Source organism: Canis aureus, chromosome 37 (genome assembly GCF_053574225.1).
Source record: "Canis aureus isolate CA01 chromosome 37, VMU_Caureus_v.1.0, whole genome shotgun sequence".
In the NCBI taxonomy this organism is placed as follows: domain Eukaryota; kingdom Metazoa; phylum Chordata; class Mammalia; order Carnivora; family Canidae; genus Canis; species Canis aureus.
Window position 1 is genome coordinate 18631489 of NC_135647.1, and position 22827 is coordinate 18654315.

A 22827-nucleotide genomic window follows, 5' to 3' on the forward strand; every position below is an offset into this window, starting at 1 on the left:
GCTCAGGCGCGTTTTCCACGCCCCCTTTACGTTCAGCCAATAGTTGGTCACGTTTGTGGGAGGGGGCGGGGCCTTCCCTCCCAGCCAATGGGGGGAGAGCCTTGCTGTCCTGGTCCCGCCCCTGCCAGCAGCTCCTGCCGGAAGATGGCGGCGGCCGCGGAGTTGACGCTGTTGGAGAAGTCCCTGGGGCTGAGTAAAGGGAACAAATACAGCGCTCAGGGCGAGCGCCAGGTGAGAAGCGGGGAGTGGAGGGGAAGCGGTGGACAGGAGCGCAGGGAAGACGGGCTGGCCGGCGGAGACGGAGGATGCGGTCCTGTCCTCCCCACGTGTCTGCGCCGCGGGGCGGGCGGGCTGGCGTCTCTCGGGCTCCTGCGGCCCTGGCTGCGCCCCGCTCCGGCTTGGCCTGACCTTTTCTTTTTTTTATTTTATTTTATTTATTCATGAGAGACACAGAGAGAGAGAGAGGCAGAGACACAGGCAGAGGGAGATGCAGGCAGGGAGCCGGATGCGGGACTCGATCCGGGGTCTCCAGGGTCACGCCCCGGGCTGGAGGCGGCGCTAACCACGGAGCCACCCGGGCATCCCTTGAACCGCGGAGACTGTCGTCCTGTCCGGGGAAGGCGAGCAGGGCCCGGACACCAGCGTGGAGGCCCCGCATTCGCGTCCGGTGACAGCGCTCGCTGCAGCCCGGCCTTGCGTTCCGAGGCGCGCCGTGCCGGGTGGGAGGGACCGGGGGCCGCTTGCAGCTGCGGTGGAGAAGCCCGACCCCCTCCCTCCTCGGGGAGCCGGGTTGTCCCCCTAGGAGGACACACCTGGCTGCTCTTTTTTTTTTTAATAACGGCAGTAAGTGGAAAGTGCTACGTGGGAGCGGAGCCTGCAGATCGTTGGCCTTGGTCCCGCCTGTAGGAGATTCCAGGAAGGTTGCTTCCTGAGCTGCTCGAGTTCAGTGTGCGACGTGCGCAGGACGAAGGGGAAGGTTAATACAGCCTGAAGTTGGTAAGGTTCTTGGACTCGGCTTTCTCAGGCGTCGAAGAGCATTTGCGCTTCGTGAACGTGGTGGTTGGACGTGGATGGAATGCGTTAGGAAAGGAGGATGATGGTAGGGAGGCTGCTCTGGGGAGAGAGCGTTTTTGGGCCCCCTTGAGATTTTTTTTTTTTTTCCCCATGTGATGTTTCTTTTTTTTTGTTCTTAGTTTTTCATTCTTCGTTTGGTTTATGCGAGAAGCAGTCAATACACATCAGTTAAACTGAAACCGTGAAAGGTCTTGGAGACAAAGCCTCATGCTTTTGCTTTTTCCTCCAGCCTCATGCGGATTCTGGTTCCTTCCCTTTACCAGCTGCTCCCCAGTTTGGTTTCTGTTTTTTTTTTATTATTTTGTTTTTTTTGTTTGTTTGTTTGTTTGTTTGTTTGTTTAGAGAACGTTGCCAAGTCAGGAATTTTGCCCTCAGGAAGCTTATCTAGTATGAGAAACCGACATTGGCAATTAATTTAAGGCAGAATAGAATATACACTAAACAGAGGAAACGTTGTTGAAGAATGAGGGGGAGAAAATTCGTTTCGATTGTAAGAACAGATTTGTAAAATGCACAGAGAAGCTGGTGTTTAAAGCATATAAGACCAAAATTACGGAAAATTGGGACGTTTGGGGCAAGAAGCAGATCCACATGAAGTGCTACAACACAAAGTAAGCCCAAAATTATAGTTTGAGCCCTCTTGGGAGGGCTTTGGAATTCAGAGTGTGGTTTCTTATTTTATTTTAATTTAAACTTTTTTTTTGGGGGGGGGGTCTCAGCAAAGGGCAGCTATTAAAAATTTCTATTTATATGTTTGGAGAAAGGGATGGGAATATATGAAAAGATTCAGTCTTTTTATGTATTTACTTATTTATTTGGTGGGAGGAGGAGCCCACTGATGGCAGTAAGCCAGCAATGATGTGAAAATATTGGGGTCCTAGAATGAATGGTCAAGTAAGAATTCTTGAAGCATCTTTGATGCAAAAAGGGTGGCTCTGTTAAAGCATAGGGACAGAACCGTGGGCAGAAAGAGCTGCCCTGGGGTTGTGAGGAGTGTCTGATTTTTGTACTTTCAAGTTGGGAAGGGGTTAGGGAGAGTGTAGGTCTCTAAGGCATTTGGAAGCTAGGTTTCCAGGACCTTGAGGAGGTCAGCTATTGTTAGGAAAAGGTCATTTACTACTGTCTAGTAAAACCCCTAAGACCCTTCAGATGTATGTCAGTGGGCCATATTCTTGGAGGATGATTGCCAACATATATATCTTGGGGGGTAGAGATAAAGGAAGTTCCAAAAGGGATTTTTATACATTAAAGAAGACTTAAAGGATCCTGGAGGTCGGGCTAATGTTAAGCCAAAGTTGGGTTTTGCCCTTAGCAAAGTATTAACATCGTGGCAGTTGAGTTCCTAGAGGAATATCACTCTGCCTGTCTTGAACATGGGCTGCAAATCACAAGGAAACAATTTTTTTTCTTTTGTCTTTGTTCTCCACATGAAGCAATAAGGCATTCCCTGTAACATTATCAACTATATAGTAGTCACCCTCTCTACCCGTGGTTTCAATATCTGCAGTTTCAAGGATCCCTGGGTGGCACAGCAGTTTGGCGCCTGCCTTTGGCCCAGGGCGCGATCCTGGAGACCCGGGATCGAATCCCACGTCGGGCTCCCAGTGCATGGAGCCGGCTTCTCCCTCTGCCTGTGTCTCTGCCTCTCTCTCTCTCTCTCTCTCTCTGTGACTATCATAAATAAATAAAAATTAAAAAATATATATATCTGCAGTTTCAGTTACCCAGGGTTAGCTATGCCCAGAAACATCATCCTCCTTCTGACATAGTGTCAGAAGGTCAGGAGTAGCCTAGCACTGGGTCACAATGCCTACGTCATTCACCTGACTTCATCTGCTTACATGGGCATTTTGAAGTCTTACATCATCACAAGAAGTGTGAGTTGAGTAGAACAGGATATTTTGAGAGAGACTAACCACATTCACATAACTTTTATTACAATATATTATAATTGTTATACTTTATTGTTAGTTATTGCTGTTAATCTCGTACTGTACCTAATTTAGAACTTCAATTTTATCATCATATCATATTTATGTATAGGGAAAAAACATAGTATATATAGGTTTTGGTACTATCCATGGTTTCAGACCTCCCCTAGGGGTATTGGAACATATTCCCCACAGGTAAGGGGAGGGGACTACATAATTGAAAACAATCTAGGGTAGTCTGGCTGGCTCAGTAGAGGATGCAACTCTTGATCTCTCAGGGTCATGAGTTCGAGCCCCATATTGGGTGTAGAGATTATTTAAGGAAATTTTTTAAAAAATGGAAAAAAATCCAGAGGTCCAGCTTTAGGAGAATGGTTCGTTAAATTATAGTACATCAGCACATTGTAATAGTTCTCATTTGCCATCGTCAGTGATTGCTTAGAAGACCATGGCATCCTAACATGAATATGGAAAAAGTATGTGTCTCACAATTGCAACTACTTAAGATTTGTGTACGTGAGGCTGTATGAAGCAAAGACAAGGGACTTTCAAGTCAATCTTACTTTATTTAAACTCTGATCCTGCCATGACAAAGCAGGTGACCTTGGTTCTTTGTCCATACGATGATGACAAAATTACCAACTTAGAAGATGCAATGAGAAGGTAACTGGGAAGTTTTTGAGTTATCAGTGTAGGATTGTGGATAATTTATTTTTACAAATAATTCTCTTTAGAATTAAATGTCATTTCCCCTCACACACTCATTGATTGCAAGTTCTTTTTCCGTTTTTGTTTTGTTTTATAAGTATAACATACCTTCAGAAAAGCAAATAAATCTTGATGCGTTCCCACAAAGTGAACACAGGTGGGTAACCTCACACAGAACCAACCAACCAGGAATAGAACAATAGAACCAACACCCCCAGGGGATTTCCTTATTATTTTCTTTCAGTGCATTTTTTTGAAAGAGTATTATTGGTGATCATAGAGGTAGAGGCTTCATTTGAGTGTAAAGGCAAAAGTGAAAATTAAGCTAAGTAGTGAGTGGGAAGTAGGTAAGGAAGTAGAAAATCAGAGTACCTTTCATTAATTCCTATAACATGTAGGAGATAACCTTGGAATTTGTATTTGTAAAATGTTAATCTCTATACTTCCCAGAGTCCTGTTGACCTAGATGTGAGCAGGGAAGTGCCCTGCAAGGTGTAAATCATCTTACAAGTACAAGATACTATTTAATGACTGCAAAAACCATCTGTCTTCCCAAGAAAATACTTTTTTTGGTTTGTTTGAGTCGTTTAGATTGTATATTATTATTTGTAACTGGTCAGTCTCCCAGTCTGATTATCCCTTCCATATTCTTTTAAATTTCTCATAGTGCTTTGCTTGGTTGTGCATCAAGAACATTTAAATTAATTGGCAATTTCTTACAATCCGAACCTTTGTATTGCCGTTCTAATAAGGGAAACAAAAACAGGATTATTTTTCAGATGATTACCTGAGCCCGGGCTACTATCAGTGGCCTCAACTGTATTTCGGAACATTTTTTAAAATATGAAATATTGGCCAATAGTGACTTCACTCTAAATGATTCCAAAATTGATGGATATGCAGTTCATGGCAACCAAGTCACTGTCTCAGTCCATATCTACCTAATTAACGAGATAGTGAATTACATTAGATCACATATCACTAAAACCAGGCCAGATCTCATTTGGTGGTTCTAACTACATCAACATTAAGTCACTGTTACTATAATTGTATCCTTTTGTTATTACAGAAGTCAGATTTAAGTTTGTTCGTCTTGCTAAAATTAGAGTATTGGTAAACTTGACTAAAATCAATGCAGTATTCCAGGATTTCCTTTTTTTCCTCTTGTATACGCACAGTTGTAAATTATATAGAAATATATTGATTTTTTGCAATGTTACTACTGGTTTTACTTCAAACATCTGTTATCAAATTGTAAATAACATAACTACTATTTTCCTGATTTTCGTTTGAATATGATTTAGTGTTTTAGAGTAGAATCCCAGGGTGTTTGAAAGGACAGTGAGAGATTTAGTGATTACTTAGAACTTAGGGTCATGGGCACCTGGGTGGCTCAGTCAGTTAAGCGTCTGCCTTCAGCTCAGGTCATGATCCCAGGGTGCTGGGATAGAAGCCCACATCAGGCTCCCTGCTTAGTGGGGACTCTCCTTCTCCCCCTACCTCCTCCCTCATTTTATCTTTTTCTCTCAAATAAATAAAATCTTTAAAAAGAAGAAGAAGAATTTAAGGTCATGATGGTATTTGTGTTTTAAATTTATCTGAAGAACTTCTTTTTCTTAAGATTCCAGTTCTTCAGACAAACAATGGTCCGAGTCTAACAGGACTGACAACTATAGCAGCTCATCTTGTCAAGCAGGCCAACAAAGAATATTTGCTTGGGAGCACTGCAGAAGAAAAAGCGATCGTTCAGCAGTGGTTGGAATACAGGGTAACTCGAGTAGATGGACACTCCAATAAAGATGATATCCGCACTCTGTTGAAGGTACTGTGACTTCTCTTTTAAAATGCATGAACTATTAGTAGCAGGAAGCTCTCCCCCTTGAGATTCACTAGCCAAAGCCATTGGCCTTCTTGTTTCCTTCTGCCTTAGGGTAGTTTTTACCTGTTACTACCTGTACTGGAGACAGGACTATGCCCGCCTTCCCCCTTAGATCTCAGCCCCTTCCCCAGAAATGTTCTTGACCACCTCTCTCCCTAACACATATGGGTCCTTGTTCTATATGCTTGTTGTAAACACTCAACACAGTCAACAGTTATTTGTATGATTTTTTTTTTAATGTGATGTCTTTAATACTTAGTTTCTCCACTCAGCAGTAAAATACTTTCTCAAAGGCAAGAAGGGAATCAGAATCTTTGAGAGCTACTGAGAAAAACTGTTAGATTGATCTGAGAAATGAGAAAGCCCATGTTTTTTTCCTTGAGACTTACTGCTTTAAGATTTGTATTTTCTTTCCAAAGAAGCAAAATCAGAATGAAAGGCTCTGTTGGTACAAGGTATAAGCTGAATATGGAACCAGAGTCACCAGCAGTGAAAAACATTCCAAATAATATTTATTATTTACATAAAAATAAAGCAGATTAAAACCAAATTTTTAATAGAAGCTTAGAATTTGAAGGAAATTTAGAAATCATCCAGACAACCACACATCACTGCAGGAATCCCTTCTGTTTTCTGATTTTATTCCCATCATCATATAAATTGATAGTGTAAGTTGTGCAAGAAGGTCTCATAGAACTGAAAGCATTTCATTTGTCACTCTAGGGAGAATGGTTTTAACTATATTTTTGATAGCTATCAAGAGAACTGGTAGAAAATAAATTTTAGAACTTGTACCTTTATAGGTCTATTCATGCTCAATATCCATATTGACCGCTCCCACTGGTCTCTGCCATGCTCAGCAGCCTTTCCAGAGGGAAGCAAGCATGTCTTTCCTCTAAGGGAATATAAGGATTTCAGCCAAATAAAATATAAATATAACTCTCTCATAATTTTCCAGAAGAAAGGATAGTAATAAAGTACTTAGTTCTAAAAGATACGAACAGGATTTCACTGAATTAGGTTTAAAATTCAAAGTTGTATTCAGAGATTTGGTATTAAGAACATGGAAGTAATTCTACCAAAACATTGTATTTGGGATATGTAAATATTATTTGTAATTCCAATCAAGAGACTCTGGAGATAGTACCATTTTTGAAATGTACAAGGGAACAGATGATTTGGTTGTCATCCTTGCTCTGCCAGTTTGCTTATCTGTACCTGCACTGATTTGCCAGATGCGGTTCTAAGGGCCAGTGGTACAGTAACAGTCCCTGCCCGTGCAGAGCTCAGAGCAGTGGGGGAGACAAATGTATAATGTACATTATACATAATGTACTACAGTGTGATTTTTGCCATATGAGCATAGATGAGAAAGGGTTGTTTTCTGTTTTGTTTTGCCTTTTGCTGTTTTTGTCTTAAAGGCAATAAAAATTTATTATAAAAATTTAGGAGCTATAAATAAGGAAAAAAAATTCCAAGCATTAGTAGTTCCACTAAAAGAGAAGTGCTAATAACACTTATATTTAATCATCAAATACTTATTGAACTCCCTTTGTGATCTTCCATGCTTTTCCTTTCCGTATAGACATGTGTTTTTTATTTTACAAGTGGGCACCTGTTGGACACTGTAACTTGCATTTTTTCATTGACATTGTATTGTGAACATCTTTTGTGTCCACAAAGTACTGATTTATACTATCTTTTTGAGAACCCGTGAGTATTGCATCATATAGTTGTACCAGGATTTAAATCATTTTTATTTTTATTTTATTTTTTTTTTACAAGCAATCATCTGATTTATAGAAAGATGCAACAATACTTAAAATGATATAAAATACTGATTTCAAAACATCAAAAAATGAATATATTTAACCATACTCAGCTCGTAACAGAGCAAATGGGTAAGAAGAATAATTCATACTATAGCATATTGCTAATATGAACTGGCAACAGAAAAAGTTGGTATAAGAAGACAGAAAAACTATCTTTTAAGAATTAGAACCGAGGGGCTCCATAATCATCTGGCATCCGCTCAATGTTGTACCTATGGTTAGAAATGTACATGATGGGAACTCCAGGGCTCTTCCAGATCCTTCTAAGGTCCCGGTCAACTGTGGCCACAATGTAACACTTGTGCTGAGTTACTCTCTGTACTAAGCAGTCATCTGCATAGGTTCCTTTGTGTGTGCATGGCAATTGTTCAAATCTTGGATCCTTGGCAATCCTTAGAGCCACTTGATACTTTTGCCCCAGTTTCTCAGTTTCAGCCATTACACAGTCAGTTATACAAGGGATACACTTGGCATACAGACAGTCCATCATTGACTGTACTAAGTCAAGTTTGGCTTTAATGGAAAAGTTGGTATCAACCAGGATGTGGTAAGGTGGGCCCAGCTGTGTGTTATATTGGGAGAATAAGCAGGAAGGATGTTGGGGGACTTCTCTTTCCTTGAGTGCACTGAGATCTTTCTTTTCTTTCTTTTTAGGTTTTAATCTATCCTTCTCTTTAAGCCTCTGATCTCGGAGACTAAGCATTCGCTTCATGATCGCATACTTTCTTGCTTTCTTTTGCTTCCCATGTTCACGCCGCACCCTTGTTTCTTCCGGAATCCTAAATCATTTTTAAAAATTTCCTTGTATGTATGCTTTACCCCTTTAATACTGGGCTATTTTTCTTTGTATTACTTATTTTTACTTCATACTCTCTAAAGTTCCATTTTAGGCTAAAACCACGACTCTAAGCTCAAATGGCTCATAATTAAGGTAATACATAATTTCAAAATGGCAGGCATTGCAGAGCACTAATATATTGAATCTAGATGGAAGGTATATAGCTTATATATAGTTTATTATACTGCTTTTTTAATGTTGCTAGAAAATGTAATACTAATTAGGGAAAAAAACTCAGGTAGAACTCTAGAGGAGGGGGAATACTTGATAAAGTTTGGAAGTGGCACGGGAAAGTCTTATTTAAAACAAAGGAGTTGAACATTGTTAATTCTGGGAATATTCTGAATATATGAAATTCTGTAATATAGCAGAGAAAATTTGAATATCACTAAGAAAAATATACTTAATTATAAAGATGTTTTAAAGACAGTAACCTTAGAGTCTCTGTTACTAAAACTTACACATGGATTCTATTTTAACAAAAGCAATGTTAAATTATTTAGACCTTTTTAAAAATGCTTCTTAAAATCGAAGATAATTTTATTTTACTCTTAAACTTTATCCAAGCTGTTTCATTTTAAGACATTTAGAGAGAAACCATCTACATTCAACAGATCACTATATAATTTAAGTGGTAGCTTCTTATATGCCAGTCCATTTCACCCTCCCTACCCGAACTTTATTTTGATTTTTCTGCATTTGTCTCCTTTTTGTCCATATTCCTTTATGCCCTCATCTGTAACACCCCTAGCAGTTCCATGTTTATATAGCATTTTGAAAATTACGGTCTTTAGATGAAGACATGGGCATACTCAAAGAGATTAAATTCAGTTCAGCAAATAATTACTACTTATGGGAACTACCATTTGCCAGGCATTTGGGATGTGATTTGAGAAAACAAAATGTTCTCTCCAGTTTACGGAATTTTTCTGGAATAAGTACTATTGACCACTGACCACTAAGGATAACTAGTCCTTAGAGGGCCCTCTGAGGATATCTGATAGGAATCCATGTAACTGATTTATAAATCTTTGTCTAAAAGTTATATGAATCTTTTATCTCATTTGATTTTAATGTAATGTAATGAATGCAGCATGAATTCCTGTGCTGTTAAAGTACATGTTAATTTTGAGAGGAATCCAAAGTACTCCTATCTTTTTTTTAATCTACATTTTTTTCTTTTCTCAGGAAGCTAATTGGTTCATTCATACTGGTCTGTCAGACTTTACTTCTAATTTAGATTAGGATCTCTTAAGATTTTTATTTCATTTTTTAATGTACTTTAATTCTTTTTTTCCTTCCAAAGTACCTACTGGGCACTGAGGGAGCTCCGTGCTTACTAGTATTTTGTTGTTAAAGATTTTAAATCAATTATTTTGTGTATATTTAACATTGTCCTTTGAAAATTGATGATTATAGTTTGGAGAACAAATGGCAAAGAACTTTCTGTAGCTTTGGTGTTTAAAACTGGAGTTCTTCAGGGGTGGCTCAGTCAGTTAAGTGTGGGATTCTTCATTTGGCTCAGGTCATGATCTCATGGGTCGTGAGATGGAGCTCTGCACAGGGCTGTACACTCAGCACACCCACACGTGCATATATATTCTCTCTCTTTCTCAGGTAAATAAATATTTAAAACAACAACAACAACAGAAAAAACCCTGTGGAGTCTTGCAGTTTTTGGAAAAACTGGATCTCCAATTATAAAAGAATGAAGTTGGAATGTTACTTTACATGATATATAGAAATTAACTCAAAATGGATTGAAGTCCTGAATGTAAAAGCTAAATTTATAAAACTCTTATAAAACCTAGGGGAAAAAATACGTTGTTTGATTTGGCAGTGATTTCTTGGGTATGACACAAAAGTATAGGCAACAAAAATAAAAATGGATAAATTGGACTACATCAAAATGTAAAACTTCTGTGCATCAACGGACACAATCAACAGAATGAAAAGGCAACCCATGGAATGGGAAAAAATACTTGCAAAGCATGTAACTGATAAATAATTAATATCCAAAATATATAAAGAACTCTTACAACTCAGCAACAAAAAAACTAAGAACCCAGTTAAAAGTGTAAAATGGTGCAGCTCTATGAAAAACAATATGCTGGTTCCTCAAAAGATTAAAAATAGAATTACCATATATTCAATAATTCTACTTATGGGTATATACCCAAAATAATTCAAAGTGGGCCTTAGAGAGAAATGTGTACACCCATATCCATATCAATATTATTGACAGTAGCTGAGAAGTGGAAACAACACATGCGTCCATTTACAGATGATTAAAGTATATATATAAACAATGGAATATTATTTAGCCTCAAAAGAGAAGAAAATTCGAACCTTGAGGGTATTATGGTAAGTATAAGCTAGTCACAAAAAGACAAATGCCCTATGGTTCCACTTACATGCAGTATCTAAAGTCGTCAATTCATAGAAATAGAAAGAATGGTGGTTGCCAGGGTCTGGGGTGAGGGGGAAGTGGGGAGGTGTTAATAGGATAGAGTTCTAGTTTTGCAAGGTGAAAAAATTCTGAAGACTGGTTACACAACAGTGTGGATACCCCTGATATTTACTGAATTATACACTTAAAAGTGACTAAATGGTAACATTAATTAAAAACTTTTAAATATACATATATAAAAAATGCAGCAAATCAATAAACTATAATTCTCTTAAGAGAGTTGTTAAAGAGCTTTTTATATTTTAATGGAAAAAGTAAATCTGGGGCAGCCCGGGTGGCTCAGCAGTTTAGCGCCGCTTTCAGCCCAGGGTGTGATCCTGGAGACCCGGGATCAAGTCCCACATCAGGCTCCCTGCATGGAGCCTGCTTCTCCCTCTGCCTATGTCTGTGCCTCTCTCTCTGTGTCTTTCGTGAATAAATAAAAATCTTTAAAAAAAAAAAAAAAAAAAAAAAAAAAGAAAAGAAAAAGTAAATCTAACATGAACATAATTTACAAAATGATCTCCCCTTCCTCAAAATTGGTGTCTTTGAAATGGTCATAGATGGCATTTTGAATAGCATTTTTTAAAGTTTTCTTATTTCTTTAAAATAAAATAAGATTAATAATGTTTGCCCTATTTTTAAAAATGAGTTGACTGACATATTATCTGTTCTTTTGAATAAAACTTAGTCTATGAATGTCAGATTCAATTTATCAAATTAAGTCAGTGTTTTGTTTTCTAATAGTCTTCTGAATGTTTGAAGTCCAATGATATGATAGTTAACTCTATTATTACTGGGTAGGGTTTTTTTTTTTTTTTCCAAATATTTATTTATTTGAGAGAGAAAGAGCAAGCATGCATACGTGCGTATGCATGAGTGGGAGGTGAAGGAGGGGCAGAGGGAAACGGAGAATCTCAAGCCGACTCTGCACCGAGTGTGGAGACTACTGTGGGGCTTCATCAGATGACCTGAGCCGAAATCAAGAGTTGGATACTTAACGTGCTAAACCACCCAGGGGCCCCAATTATTACTGTTTTTTAAATTAAAATTTTATATATTTGTTTTTGTTTTAGGATCTTAATTCGTATCTTGAAGATAAAGTGTACCTTACAGGATATAACTTTACCTTAGCAGATATCCTATTGTACTACGGACTTCATCGCTTTATAGTGAGTATTTAAATAGTCATTAGTTTTTTCCTCTGTAATGTTCAGAATGATTTTTTTGTCTTAAATTTAAGTCATTTTTGCACTTTTGCCTTCTCAAATAAAAATGAGTTATTTTTATACAAGGTACTTATGTACGTATTCCTTCCACAAATCCATCAAATATAGTAGCTTCCTGTTTGCTTCCTGTTGTTTCTACTCTTGTTCACAACTACTTCTCTTGCTGCCCTTTGAACTTGATTGTCATAACCTGGCCCCCATCAACACGTCCCACTCCTTGTAACATCTTAATTCCAGTACCCCATGTTCTGTGCGGCCTCTAATCCTTAGCTTTTAATCTCTTACTCACTAATCCCACCATTATCTGAAGCAACTAGATTCCTTCCCATTTTCCAAACTTAGGTACTTTTTTCCCATCCAACCTAGATCCCCTTTTGTGTAACTTCTGATACTTTTGTTAGTGTCTTCAGCTTTGCTCCACCGTACATTCACCACCCTTTACCTGAAAATCCCCACCTCTTGGTCACTTCTAATAATCGCCTTCAATCCCATATCCAGGCTGAGATCTGTTGGAGAAATCCCAAAGCCACAGATTGGTGCCACTATAAATTTATACTATTCAGTTTCAGCCAGGCTCTCCTACGGATCAGATCTTTCATTCCTCCCAGGCATACTTCCAGACTTCTAGCACTTTCCTTAACCCCACTCTTTCCCTCTCCCTTTATCTTCAGTTATCATGCAGCAGTCCTCCCTGTTTGAGCTAGAAATTTGAGACTTTTCTTTTGAATGCCCTCATCTCCCACCCCACCTGAACACTCATCCTCATCTGTCTTGTCTCCTCCCTCTGCCCTCTTACTTGAACTCACCCTCCTGCCCCCCCCCCTTTTTTTAAGATTTCATTTATTTAATCATGAGAGAGAGAGAGAGAGAAAGGCAGAGACACAGGCAGAGGAAGAAGCAGGCTCCATGCAGGATGCCTAATGTGGGACTCAGTCCCAGGTCTCCAGAGCCATGACCTGGGCCGAAGGCAGTGCTAAACCGCTGAGCCACCCAGGCTGCCCTCCTACCCCCTCTCTGCCCCAATTTTGTATCCTTTCTTTCCCATATGTGCAATTTTTCCTTTTATCTGGTCAGTCTCTCTATTTTTTTTAAATTTGTTTATATATTTTAGAGAGAGTGAGAGTGTGAGTTGCGGGAGGGAGAGAGAGAATCCTTAAGCAGATTCCCCGCTGAGTGCAGAGCCCAAATCAGGGCTCAATCTCAGCACCCTGAGATCAAGACCTGAGATGAAATCAAGAGAAGCCCAGCTGACCAAGCCACCCAGGTACCCAATGGTCAGTCTCTAAATTGTATTAATTCTTCAATTTATTTACAGACAATTATATGGTACTGGCTGTGTTCTCTGTGCTTCCTAAATGTTAATTAATTTAATCCTCATAACAACCCTATGAGGTAGGTGCTATTACTATCATCCCCATTTGCAAAGGAAGTAAGAGAGCCACAAAGAGCTCTGATACCTTCCTTCCAATGACCCAGTTAGTAGCAAAACCAGGTCTGGAAACCAGGCAGTTTGAAACGCTCCACAGCTTGTGCTTCCTTAAGTCTTTCTGCACCTAAAACATCTTCCCAACACCCATCTTCTCCCCGTGGAAAAAAATGACCTGTCCGTTTTTCTGTATTCTGCACCTTGTGTGTCCAGTTAATCAGATTCTTTTGTTTCCACCTCCTGGATGCCTCTCACACGTGTCCTCCTGTGATCCTGGGTGATACTGCCCTAGTTCCAGAATTCGTCATCTGCTGTCACGGCTACTGAAATGGCCTCCTGCCACCAGTCTTCTCTCATCCGTCTTCTTTGCCACTGCAGCGATTTTTCTCATGATGTGGCTTCTTTTCTCAGAATAACCAAGTACCTCTTTGCTGTCTAGGATGGGAGCCCCTTCTTCATGTTGACTCTGCCTCCGACCTCATTGCCCTCGTTCTCCCCACATGCCTCTCTCTCAGCCACAACAGACTCCCTGATCTCTCAGCCTGTGCTCTTCTCTTTTGCTCCCTGGGCCCAGCCTTGTCTTCCTCCCAGATTTGTTCACATGTCACCAAGTATCACTCAGCTACGGCACTGATTTCCTGGTGAAGCACCCTCAGGCTCCTGAAGCGTGCTGAAGTACTCATTCCTCTGTGCCTCACACACTCCCTCAGCTCTGGCTTGTTTCACTGTGTACTCTAATCCTTGGAAAACTTCTCTGTCTTTTAAATCATAAGCTGCTACAGATGCCTGGGTGGCTCAGTGGTTGAGCATCTGCCTTTGGCTCAAGTCATGAGCAGGGAACCTGCTTCTCCCTCTGCCTATGTCTCTGCCTCTCTCTGTGTGTCTCTCGTGAATAAATAAATACAATCTTTACAGATAGATAGATAGATAGATAGATAGATAGATAGATAGATGCTTGAGCGAGAGACTGCAGCAATTCCTATGTGTAACACTCCTGTCCAACATAATTCCTCCCACATGCATATAGTCTGCACTCCCCTCCGTAAACATTGAATAACCTAATTAACGGGTTTCTCTAGATTTTTCAGTTTTATGTATAGTTTTTCTTTCTACCTCATAACTCTAAAGGAGGGCAGCCCGGGTGGCTCAGCGGTTTAGCGCTGCCTTCAGCCCAGGATGTGGTCCTGGAGACCCGGGATCAAGTCCCACATCGGGCTCCCTGCATGGAGCCTGCTGCTCCCTCTGCCTGTGTCTCTGCCTATCTCACTGTCTCTCATGAATAAATAAATAAAATTTAAAAAAATAAATAACTCTAAAGGAGATGAGGCTAGTGGTATCATCCTCCTACTATAGAGAAGGAAATTAAGGCTTAGGAACATCGACTTTGTGCACAGTATGTGGGGACACCTTTACATGCTGCTGGATACCATAATGTATGATAGTTTTTCTTTATCCCCCATACAAGCTCTAATTCCTTAGTTAGATTTACTCCACTTATGAAGCATTGTTCCTCTAAGATCTCCAAGAGATTGGGATGCCTGGGTGGCTCAGTGGTTGAGCCTCTGCCTTTGGCTCAGGTCATGATCCCGGGGTCCCGGGATCGAGTCCCACATCGGGCTCCCTGCAGGGAGCCTACTTCTTCCTCTGCCTGTGTCTCTGCCTCTCTCTATGTGTCTCTCATGAATGAATAATAAAATCTTAAAAAAAAAAAAGGATCCCTGAAGGATTATGCTCAGTTCTATAACATTATTGCTGCAACCACCTAGTTAGATCCTTCACTCAGCCCAACAGTCCTTATTGAATTCATTGCATGTGTCCATACTACAGTCCTTGAGAGACATAAAACAAATATAAAAACCTCTTTTCAAGCAACTCTTGATCTCTTCAAAGAGATGACTGTTTCACATGAAAAGAACTGAGTAAGGCAAAGTGCTGATTTCTGCTCAGAATATTACATGAAAAGTTAAAAAAACAAAGTAAAATGTAGAATCATGAAATTGTCAGAAAAATATCTGTAGGATTCAGATGTCTGGCTATTTAAGGGAACTTGTATTGTTTTAGAAACCTTATGATAAGTTTGAATATAAATCTTGCATTTAAGTAGGATGACCATATGATTTCTCATCCAGAATAATACTTTTGACAGTAAAAGGAAGGTTATTAATAATTATTCACGGGCAGCCTGGGTGACTCAGTGGTTTAGCGCCGCCTTCAGCCCAGGGCTTGATTCTGGACACCTGATCGAGTCCCACGTTGGACTCCCTGCTTGGAGCCTGCTTCTCCCTCTGCCTGTGTCTGTGTCTCTCTCTCATGAATAAATAAATAAAATCCTAAAAAAAATTATTATTCATAATTACTGGTACAATAAGAATAAAGTAGGACAAATGTTCCTTGTACATAGAAGAGATAAATAACTCACAATTTGAAGCAAAATAAGAGGACTGAAGAGAATCGTGTCATATTTCTCTTTGTAGCTCTCCAGCTCTTAGCACAATGCATCATGCAACCAAATGCTTACCGAGATCAGCAGGACTTTGCAGTCTCTCCCTCCTGTATTTCCTGTTTCAGGTTGTAGATCATTGTAATGCTATCTTTAGTTTTATACTTCAGTATGATTAACTCTAAAATCATCTTATTTGAATGTGAAGACAGTTCAAGTAGAGCTGATATAATCTGATCGAACCAGCCTCCTTTTATTCCATTCTAGATTCAACATATTTTAGTCACTTTTTTGAATGTAGAATGGTGACATGGCACGTTTTAACCTCATTTTAAAATGCAAAAGCCTCCAAACTAAGAGTTTGCTGTTATGATATCTACATATTTTCATCCTGGTGACACACCTAGGAGGTATCCATAACTTGACTTAGAGAGTCCACTGTTAAAAGCATGGCTACTTTCTAGGGGAGCTTAAAAAAAACTTATATCTAACAACGGCACCCTTGGAGACATCTTTAAAACATTTAAATGTGGCATTACTTAGTTTTAAAGCTTGCATTAGGAGAAATGTCATCTCTAATCCTATGTATGATGCTGTCAGCCGGCTAGTGAAGGCCTGTTGGGACCTTCACAAGGCCTGGCTTCTTGTGACATTGAACTCCTATTAAGAAGGACAGCATTTCCCCATCTAATTAAAAAAAAAAAAAAAGTAATAAAGTATAACTCTTGCAAACCGAGTGTGTATTTGTGTTTTTCTCTCTTCCGGCTTATGCAGGTCATGCAGTAGGGAAAGGAAATAGTCAGGAGGGAGCTTGTCTGGAATTTCTGGGCCAGCATGGTGAACAAGGTCAAAATTCTATAAGGCAAAATATTCATATCACAAGCTACAAAGTTATTTAATTATGAGTCTAGGTACCCTGAGGGGCATTGGGTTTCAAGCAGGTCTTAGAAGTGTCTTGTTCAGTGCAACATGTTAAAACTCAGGTCACATTAACAATATTTAGTGATACGTGCCCTTTTATATTTCCTGTTTGGGAATATATGTTTTCTTTACATGTAGTGACTAGGATATTATGATGAAGGATATTATGCTTATTTTTTTTCAAAACAAAAACGAATATAATAATACATAAATCATTCAGCTCGCCATCCTTTTGGGTTCAAGAAATGAGTCCATAACAAAAGCATCTCTCCTATCCTGGTCCATATGCAGGCAAAGTACATCAAAGAAATAAACACCTTCTCAAGGAACTCCTCACAGACTCAAACCTGTACTGTGATATAATTGGACAGTGGTGTTAAATGACATCCCTCTTGAGTTAGGTGTAACTATATCCAGATGAGAAAAAGGTGATTATTCAGTATTAAATTTAGGCAGAGTAGATGTGAAGCTCAGATTGGTTACCTGCTCACATTCATCAGACAGTTTCTTGTGCTCTGTTTGCTTTGGCAGTATATTTATTTTTGCCCTCACGCATTCCTTCATTTATTTGTTCCTGCTATTAAATACTTAAAATGTAATCAGGCCGCCTGGGTGGCTCAGTCAGTTAAGCATCTGCCTTTGGCTCAGGTCATGATCCCAGAGTCCTGTTATCGAGCCCCACATCAGGTTCCTTGTTCAGTGGGGATTCTGCTTCTCCTTCTACCCCTTCTCCCTGCTCATGGTCTCTCTCTCTCTCTTTCAATAAATAAATAAAATCTTTAAAAAAAAAATACTTAATAAGTAATCAGTACCATGCACAAGACAGCAGTCAGGGAACCTTCAAGTCATCAGATAATCCCACAGTATTTTGTTTCATTTGGAGCCCAATTTTAGTTGTGGCTAAGTTACTCCTAATTTTCAGATCTGGTCTATCTTAATTCTCTTTGAGAATATTACATTGTTCTTCCTTTGTGAAATTGCCAGTTATGTGGCTGGCTGTTTATTATCATACTCACTGACTCGTTGCTTTCTGAGAGTGATTTCACCCGTAGATAGCAGTCCCTGTGAACAGGCTGTTACTCAAAATTATTGAAATCCTTTGTAGCATGATGTGCCGCTTGACTCTGAGATAGTTATCAACTAAAATACATTTGTTTTGAAGTTTGGAACACCAGTGGAGGTATGTCGTTTTTTTAGAAAGAAAGAAAAGTACAAGAAGCAGCTGCAATGCAGTCCAGGAGCACCAGCCGTAAAGAATGTCCGGAAGGTAGCAGACCAGCCTCTCACCCTGATCTGGAATGGGTCACTTAAAGTGGTGTCTCCATGGGAAATTAATGACTAAGAGTATTATCTGTTTGGCTTTAAAGGTTCAGACTAGGTGTAGAGAACCAATATAAATAAGAAAGGATGATTAGTTAGAAAGATCCAAGCTTCATCGCTGCAGACACAGTAGCATGGAGGCCAGTAAGAAGCAGGAAATAGTGACTGGAAAGTCGCACTGTGTCTCCTGTTGCAAGAAAGGAAAAGAAACTAGCCGAGTAGAGAGGGATGCTGGAAAACCAGTGTTGTAAGTGAAAGGGCCCAGGGGATCCTATCTGGGAAGTTCTAGAAAAAACTGTAAGGTTTTTGGGGGGAGGGAGTAGGGAATGGTAATCTGTCTTCTCTTTGTTTACAGTAAGGTCAGAAATAGAATATCTACCAAAAATGTAGCAGAGATAACCAATAGAGATCAGTCATAATTTTCTCAGATTCAAGGGACAAGCTCCAATTTAAACTAAAAGAAGAGTAAGTGATCACCTGATCCTTTTGGAAAAACTCTTGTGTATTTCTGACAAAATTTTCTGAGGGAAAATGAACAGATTTACATTTTCTGAAATAGATCATCTAGTTAAAAATTATTGGAATAAATTGGAAATGTTAGAAGAAGCTTTAGAAGCTCTTGGAATAAAAATTATTTTGTGCCTTAGTGGCTCAGTCTGTTAAGTGTCCAACTCTTGCTTTCAGCTCAGGTCATGATCTCAGGGTCCTAGGAGTGAGCTCTACATCCAGGTTCCATGCCCAGCAGGGAGCCTGCTGGAGAGAGAGTGTGTGTGTGTGTCCCCGCCACACTCACTTGCTCTCTCTAAAATAAATAAAGCTTGGGGCAGCCCCGGTGGCCCAGCGGTTTAGCGGGATCGGGTCCCATGTCAGGCTCACTGCATGGAGCCTGCTTCTCCCTCTGCCTGTGTCTCTGCCTCTCTCTCTCTCTCTCTCTCTCTCTCTCTCATGAATAAATAAATATTTTAATAAAGAAATAAATAAATAAATAAACCTTAACTTACTTTGTACACCCCAAAAAATTAAAAAAAAAATTTATTTCGTGCCATGAGTCTACTCGTAACCCTTTATACTAAAGACTCTAAATGTGAAATTTTTATATTGGAGAATATCGATTTTGCTGTGTGTTGTATCTTACTGTTGTTTTTGCTATTTTAAATAATAGGCCAAGTAGCAGCATTGTAACCAGTCTTCTGCTCTGAAATATGAATAGTAAGCAGACACTGCCCTTTGACTCAGATCCAGAGTCTGAGTGACCAATCTGCACAAAGATCAAACAAGCATTAGTGCTATATTGTCTGGAAATGCTTCTCAGTGTATTTTAATTCATTCAGAAAAATTAACATCTCACAAAGTGGCTGAATAGAGACTTTTAAATGAGTTTTGAAAAGAGTAAATTGTAGAAAATGGTCAGATATGAATCCTGTATTGCAGCAACTGACATGAAATCAGTTTGAGAGTGAAACTTGCTGTTCCCTTATAATTGGGAAAGGTTTGCTGAAGTTGATTTCGAATGTATGTATATATGTGTGTGGGTGACGAAAACTCAGCCCCTATTTCCCATTAGATTTGTAGCTATGTTTACTAGTGGTTGAGCTTTTTAAAAATCTTACGTCTTCTTTTGAAGTCAGTGGTGAAGTTCACATATGGGAAAGATTTAGAAAAAGAATGAAGCTCTTTTACAAAATGTGTTTTACCTTTTGAAATATAAACTGATACTCAGTTTATTCTGCAATGGTTATTTGCCTCCTGTGTACAGACCAGACAGTTAGGCATAAGGTAATTCTTCACATGTGAAAGCCATGAATTCTCTAATAAAAAACACCTTTTATATCAAAAAAGACCAGTTTTTGACCAGTTTTCTTGACTACTGTGTTAATTTTCTATTTCCATGCCATAGACTAACAATAGCGTAGGTGAAACAGAGTAATATATTTCTAATAACTAGATGCAATCTTACACAGCCTTAAAGGAGATGAGTATATTTTCATAATATGTGTAGCACTTACAAGTAAGAACTTAAACCTGAAACTTAAAATTTTTTTAGATAGCAGAAGTAGGAGACTCTCCTGCTAATAATTTAAGTAAACTGAGCCAGCAGAGTTGGATGTCTGAGGCCATCAAAGACAATGTTAAAAGATAAGATATTGATACAATAGTATCCTTCTATCAGAGGTAAAAGGAAATTTTTCCTCCTATCTAAGGAAAGCAGGATTATTTGCATCAGTTTTTCTTTTTAAATTGCCTTATAGTAAACATGAACTGGGAATAGGAGTTCAATGACAGATTTTTTGAGAAAATACTGTGTGTCTACCTTTGAATTTTATTAATATTATTTTGTATTCTGCAACACATTTTGCGTACCATGGTGGTTTGTCCTTCAGTTTTGTTGACCCAGTAACAGCAGAATATTTGCCTGTAGACACAAGTATGCTCAATTCTGACCAGCCACAGGACATCTGTCTCACTAAACCACCTTCCATCAAGCAGGCTACTAATGGGTTTGAATCACAGGAGGGGTTTTTTCTTCCTTGTGTAAATATTCCAAAAAAAAAAAAAATATTCCAGTCAGTTTTACAGAGACTAGCAATGTCTGTTGAATAAATGTTGCTTTAACAACAGAAAAAGGAGATAGCTATACGACTTTTAAACACGGGTCATAGCTGGTAGTTACTGTCCCGCTGGCTCTCTCTTACCTGACAGCTCTCTATGATTCTAGTCCAAATCTCTGAATCACCTACTCTGGACTTAAAGCCCAGTAAAATAATAGGTACCAACTGTTTTTATTGCACCTTTCTCTAACCAAATCTCTGGGCATTCTTGTAGCTTGACAGGAAATTGTGTGACTTACAACATCCACTGGAGATAGAGTTCAGCTTTTTAGCAAACCCAGTTGAGAAGATCTGTTGTTCATCTGAGGCATGTGCCACTGGAAATAGCCAGCTCTTCCTTCTTGTTAGGCAATAATCTCTTGAAATTAAGTAAGTCATTGTCTTGAGTAGTTTTTCCCCAGAATTTAATAGAAAGGAAATTTTATTTATATACATATAAAAAACTAAGTTTTTTTGGGGGGGGGAGTAAAGAATGGGGATAAATTTCAGGTTTAAGTCCTTATAAAATATTATAAAGTTTATATATAAATATATATATAATTATAAAATGTATGTATATGAGTTTACATAGAATTGCCTTGTTAAGAATGTTAGATCCTAACCTTGCTTTTACGTTTGCTAAAAAATGTTGTAGAAAGAACCAATGTCTTAGCCTTTTGGAAGCTCTTCTCTTCCTTTCTCCTTTTGAAATATAAAGGAAAATAAAATTTTCCTTTCCAAAAAGTAAAAAACGAGCTCTTTGTATTAGGAGTTAGACAGTTAGGTAGTCGGGGCCAGGCTCCCCAACAGGAAAATACGGAGTCAGGACAGCTAAGATAAAACTGCACTGACATTCTGCTCTGCAGCCTTTGCAGAAATGACTTCTCCAAAACGTCCTAAAATAAGACAATGAACCACAAATGCATTTGTCAGTATCACAGGCAAGAGGCAGTTAAGACCTGAGCCCACAAATGTGAACAAGAAAAGACCATCAGCACATGGACATTAACCTAATAGGTCAACAGATATGTGACCAAAGCCCCCGTTGGCATGACTCAGCACACCCTGATTGCTTAAGATAGTTCTGCAGAAGAGCTTATTAAAACCCCTAAACTTAGAAACTCCGGGGGCAGCCTACTCCGCCCCCCTCCCTCTCCAGGAGCTTTATACTCTTGCTCAATACACCTTGCTTTGCTGCCCACCACTCTTCATCTGGTCCACCTCTTCCTTCTTCAGAGCGGCGCAACCAAGAACCCGGGGCACAAAGGAAACACAAGTCCTGTGTTGTTTGGACCTCCAGATGCTGGGTTAATGTAATTTTTGCATTTGTTGAAAATCCGAGACTTCTCTAAAAAGCGTGTCTGGTGTTGAACAGAACATAAAAGCATTAAACGAATGGCTCTTCTAACTGGCTGAAACTTTTTGCTCCCATCTAAATATGTTGGCTTTTCTTGAGTGTTTATCTTCTACGCAAATGATACTGATAATTATTCTTACGCACTGTGTTGTGTGTGTTTTTAATCTCTATTTAGGTTGACCTCACAGTTCAAGAAAAGGAGAAATATCTTAATGTGTCTCGCTGGTTTTGTCACATTCAACATTATCCAGGAATCAGGCAACATCTGTCCGTTGTTGTCTTCCTCAAGAACAGACTATATACTAATTCTCTCTAGAAGCTATCGATGACATACAGAAGCGTGATCACAAATATTTAAAATGGAAAGTGTATTCTGGACCAGAGAGCCAATGTAAATTGAATCACAGTCATTCTTTATTTGCTGAAGTTGATGGAATAAACTTATGTCCGAATGTTTTACTTGTTCTCTAGTTGAAATTTTGCAGCTTTTATGTAAAAATTCAACTGTCAAAACTTAAGTCAAGATCAAGTTATAAATTAACCTTTTTTTAATAGATGAAATTTATTTTAGTAAAACTTGCAAATCAATGGCTTAATCTTAAGGAAAAAATAGTCCTTTCAGTAGCTGACATATTTGGCTGTTTATCGACCTCCCTCTCATATTTTAAAATTCATTTTCCCCTATGGATATTTACAGTAATTTGTTTATTAAGGACTATAATAAATTGTGCCAAGGATACAGAAAGGGAAGACAGATGGATTTGTTTTCAAATATTTATGTGAGCCAGTAAATGTGGTTGAAAAAAATCTTTTTTTTTTTCTTTCTTTCCTGTAG

At 39.0% G+C, this 22827-nt stretch overlaps 1 protein-coding gene and 1 pseudogene across 3 annotated transcripts; one reads left to right on the top strand and one right to left on the bottom strand.

Annotated features, from left to right (window-relative positions):
- Nucleotides 1-71: 71 nt before the first annotated feature.
- Nucleotides 72-22448, top strand: EEF1E1 (eukaryotic translation elongation factor 1 epsilon 1). Of its 3 annotated transcripts, none has more exons than XM_077886106.1 (4): nt 72-231; nt 5335-5535; nt 11788-11883; nt 22168-22448. In XM_077886106.1, exons 1-4 carry the CDS (start codon nt 88-90, stop codon nt 22306-22308), a joined length of 582 nt encoding a protein of 193 aa, XP_077742232.1. In that variant the 5' UTR covers nt 72-87; the 3' UTR covers nt 22309-22448. The 3 variants fall into 3 exon arrangements, with proteins under 3 accessions (XP_077742232.1, XP_077742235.1, XP_077742234.1); XM_077886109.1 differs by lacking the exon at nt 22168-22448 and adding an exon at nt 15841-16473; XM_077886108.1 differs by lacking the exon at nt 11788-11883.
- Nucleotides 7352-8163, bottom strand: LOC144306654 (rRNA-processing protein FCF1 homolog pseudogene; annotated as a pseudogene).
- Nucleotides 22449-22827: the final 379 nt, after the last annotated feature.

Coding starts and splice junctions, on each gene's coding strand:
- EEF1E1 (XM_077886106.1), top strand. CDS start 88: ATGGGGGGAGAGCCTTGCTGTCCTGGTCCCGCCCCTGCCAGCAGCTCC. Junction 5,536..11,787: donor ATATCCGCACTCTGTTGAAG/GTACTGTGACTT, acceptor TTTTTGTTTTAG/GATCTTAATTCGTATCTTGA. Junction 11,884..22,167: donor ACGGACTTCATCGCTTTATA/GTGAGTATTTAA, acceptor ATCTCTATTTAG/GTTGACCTCACAGTTCAAGA.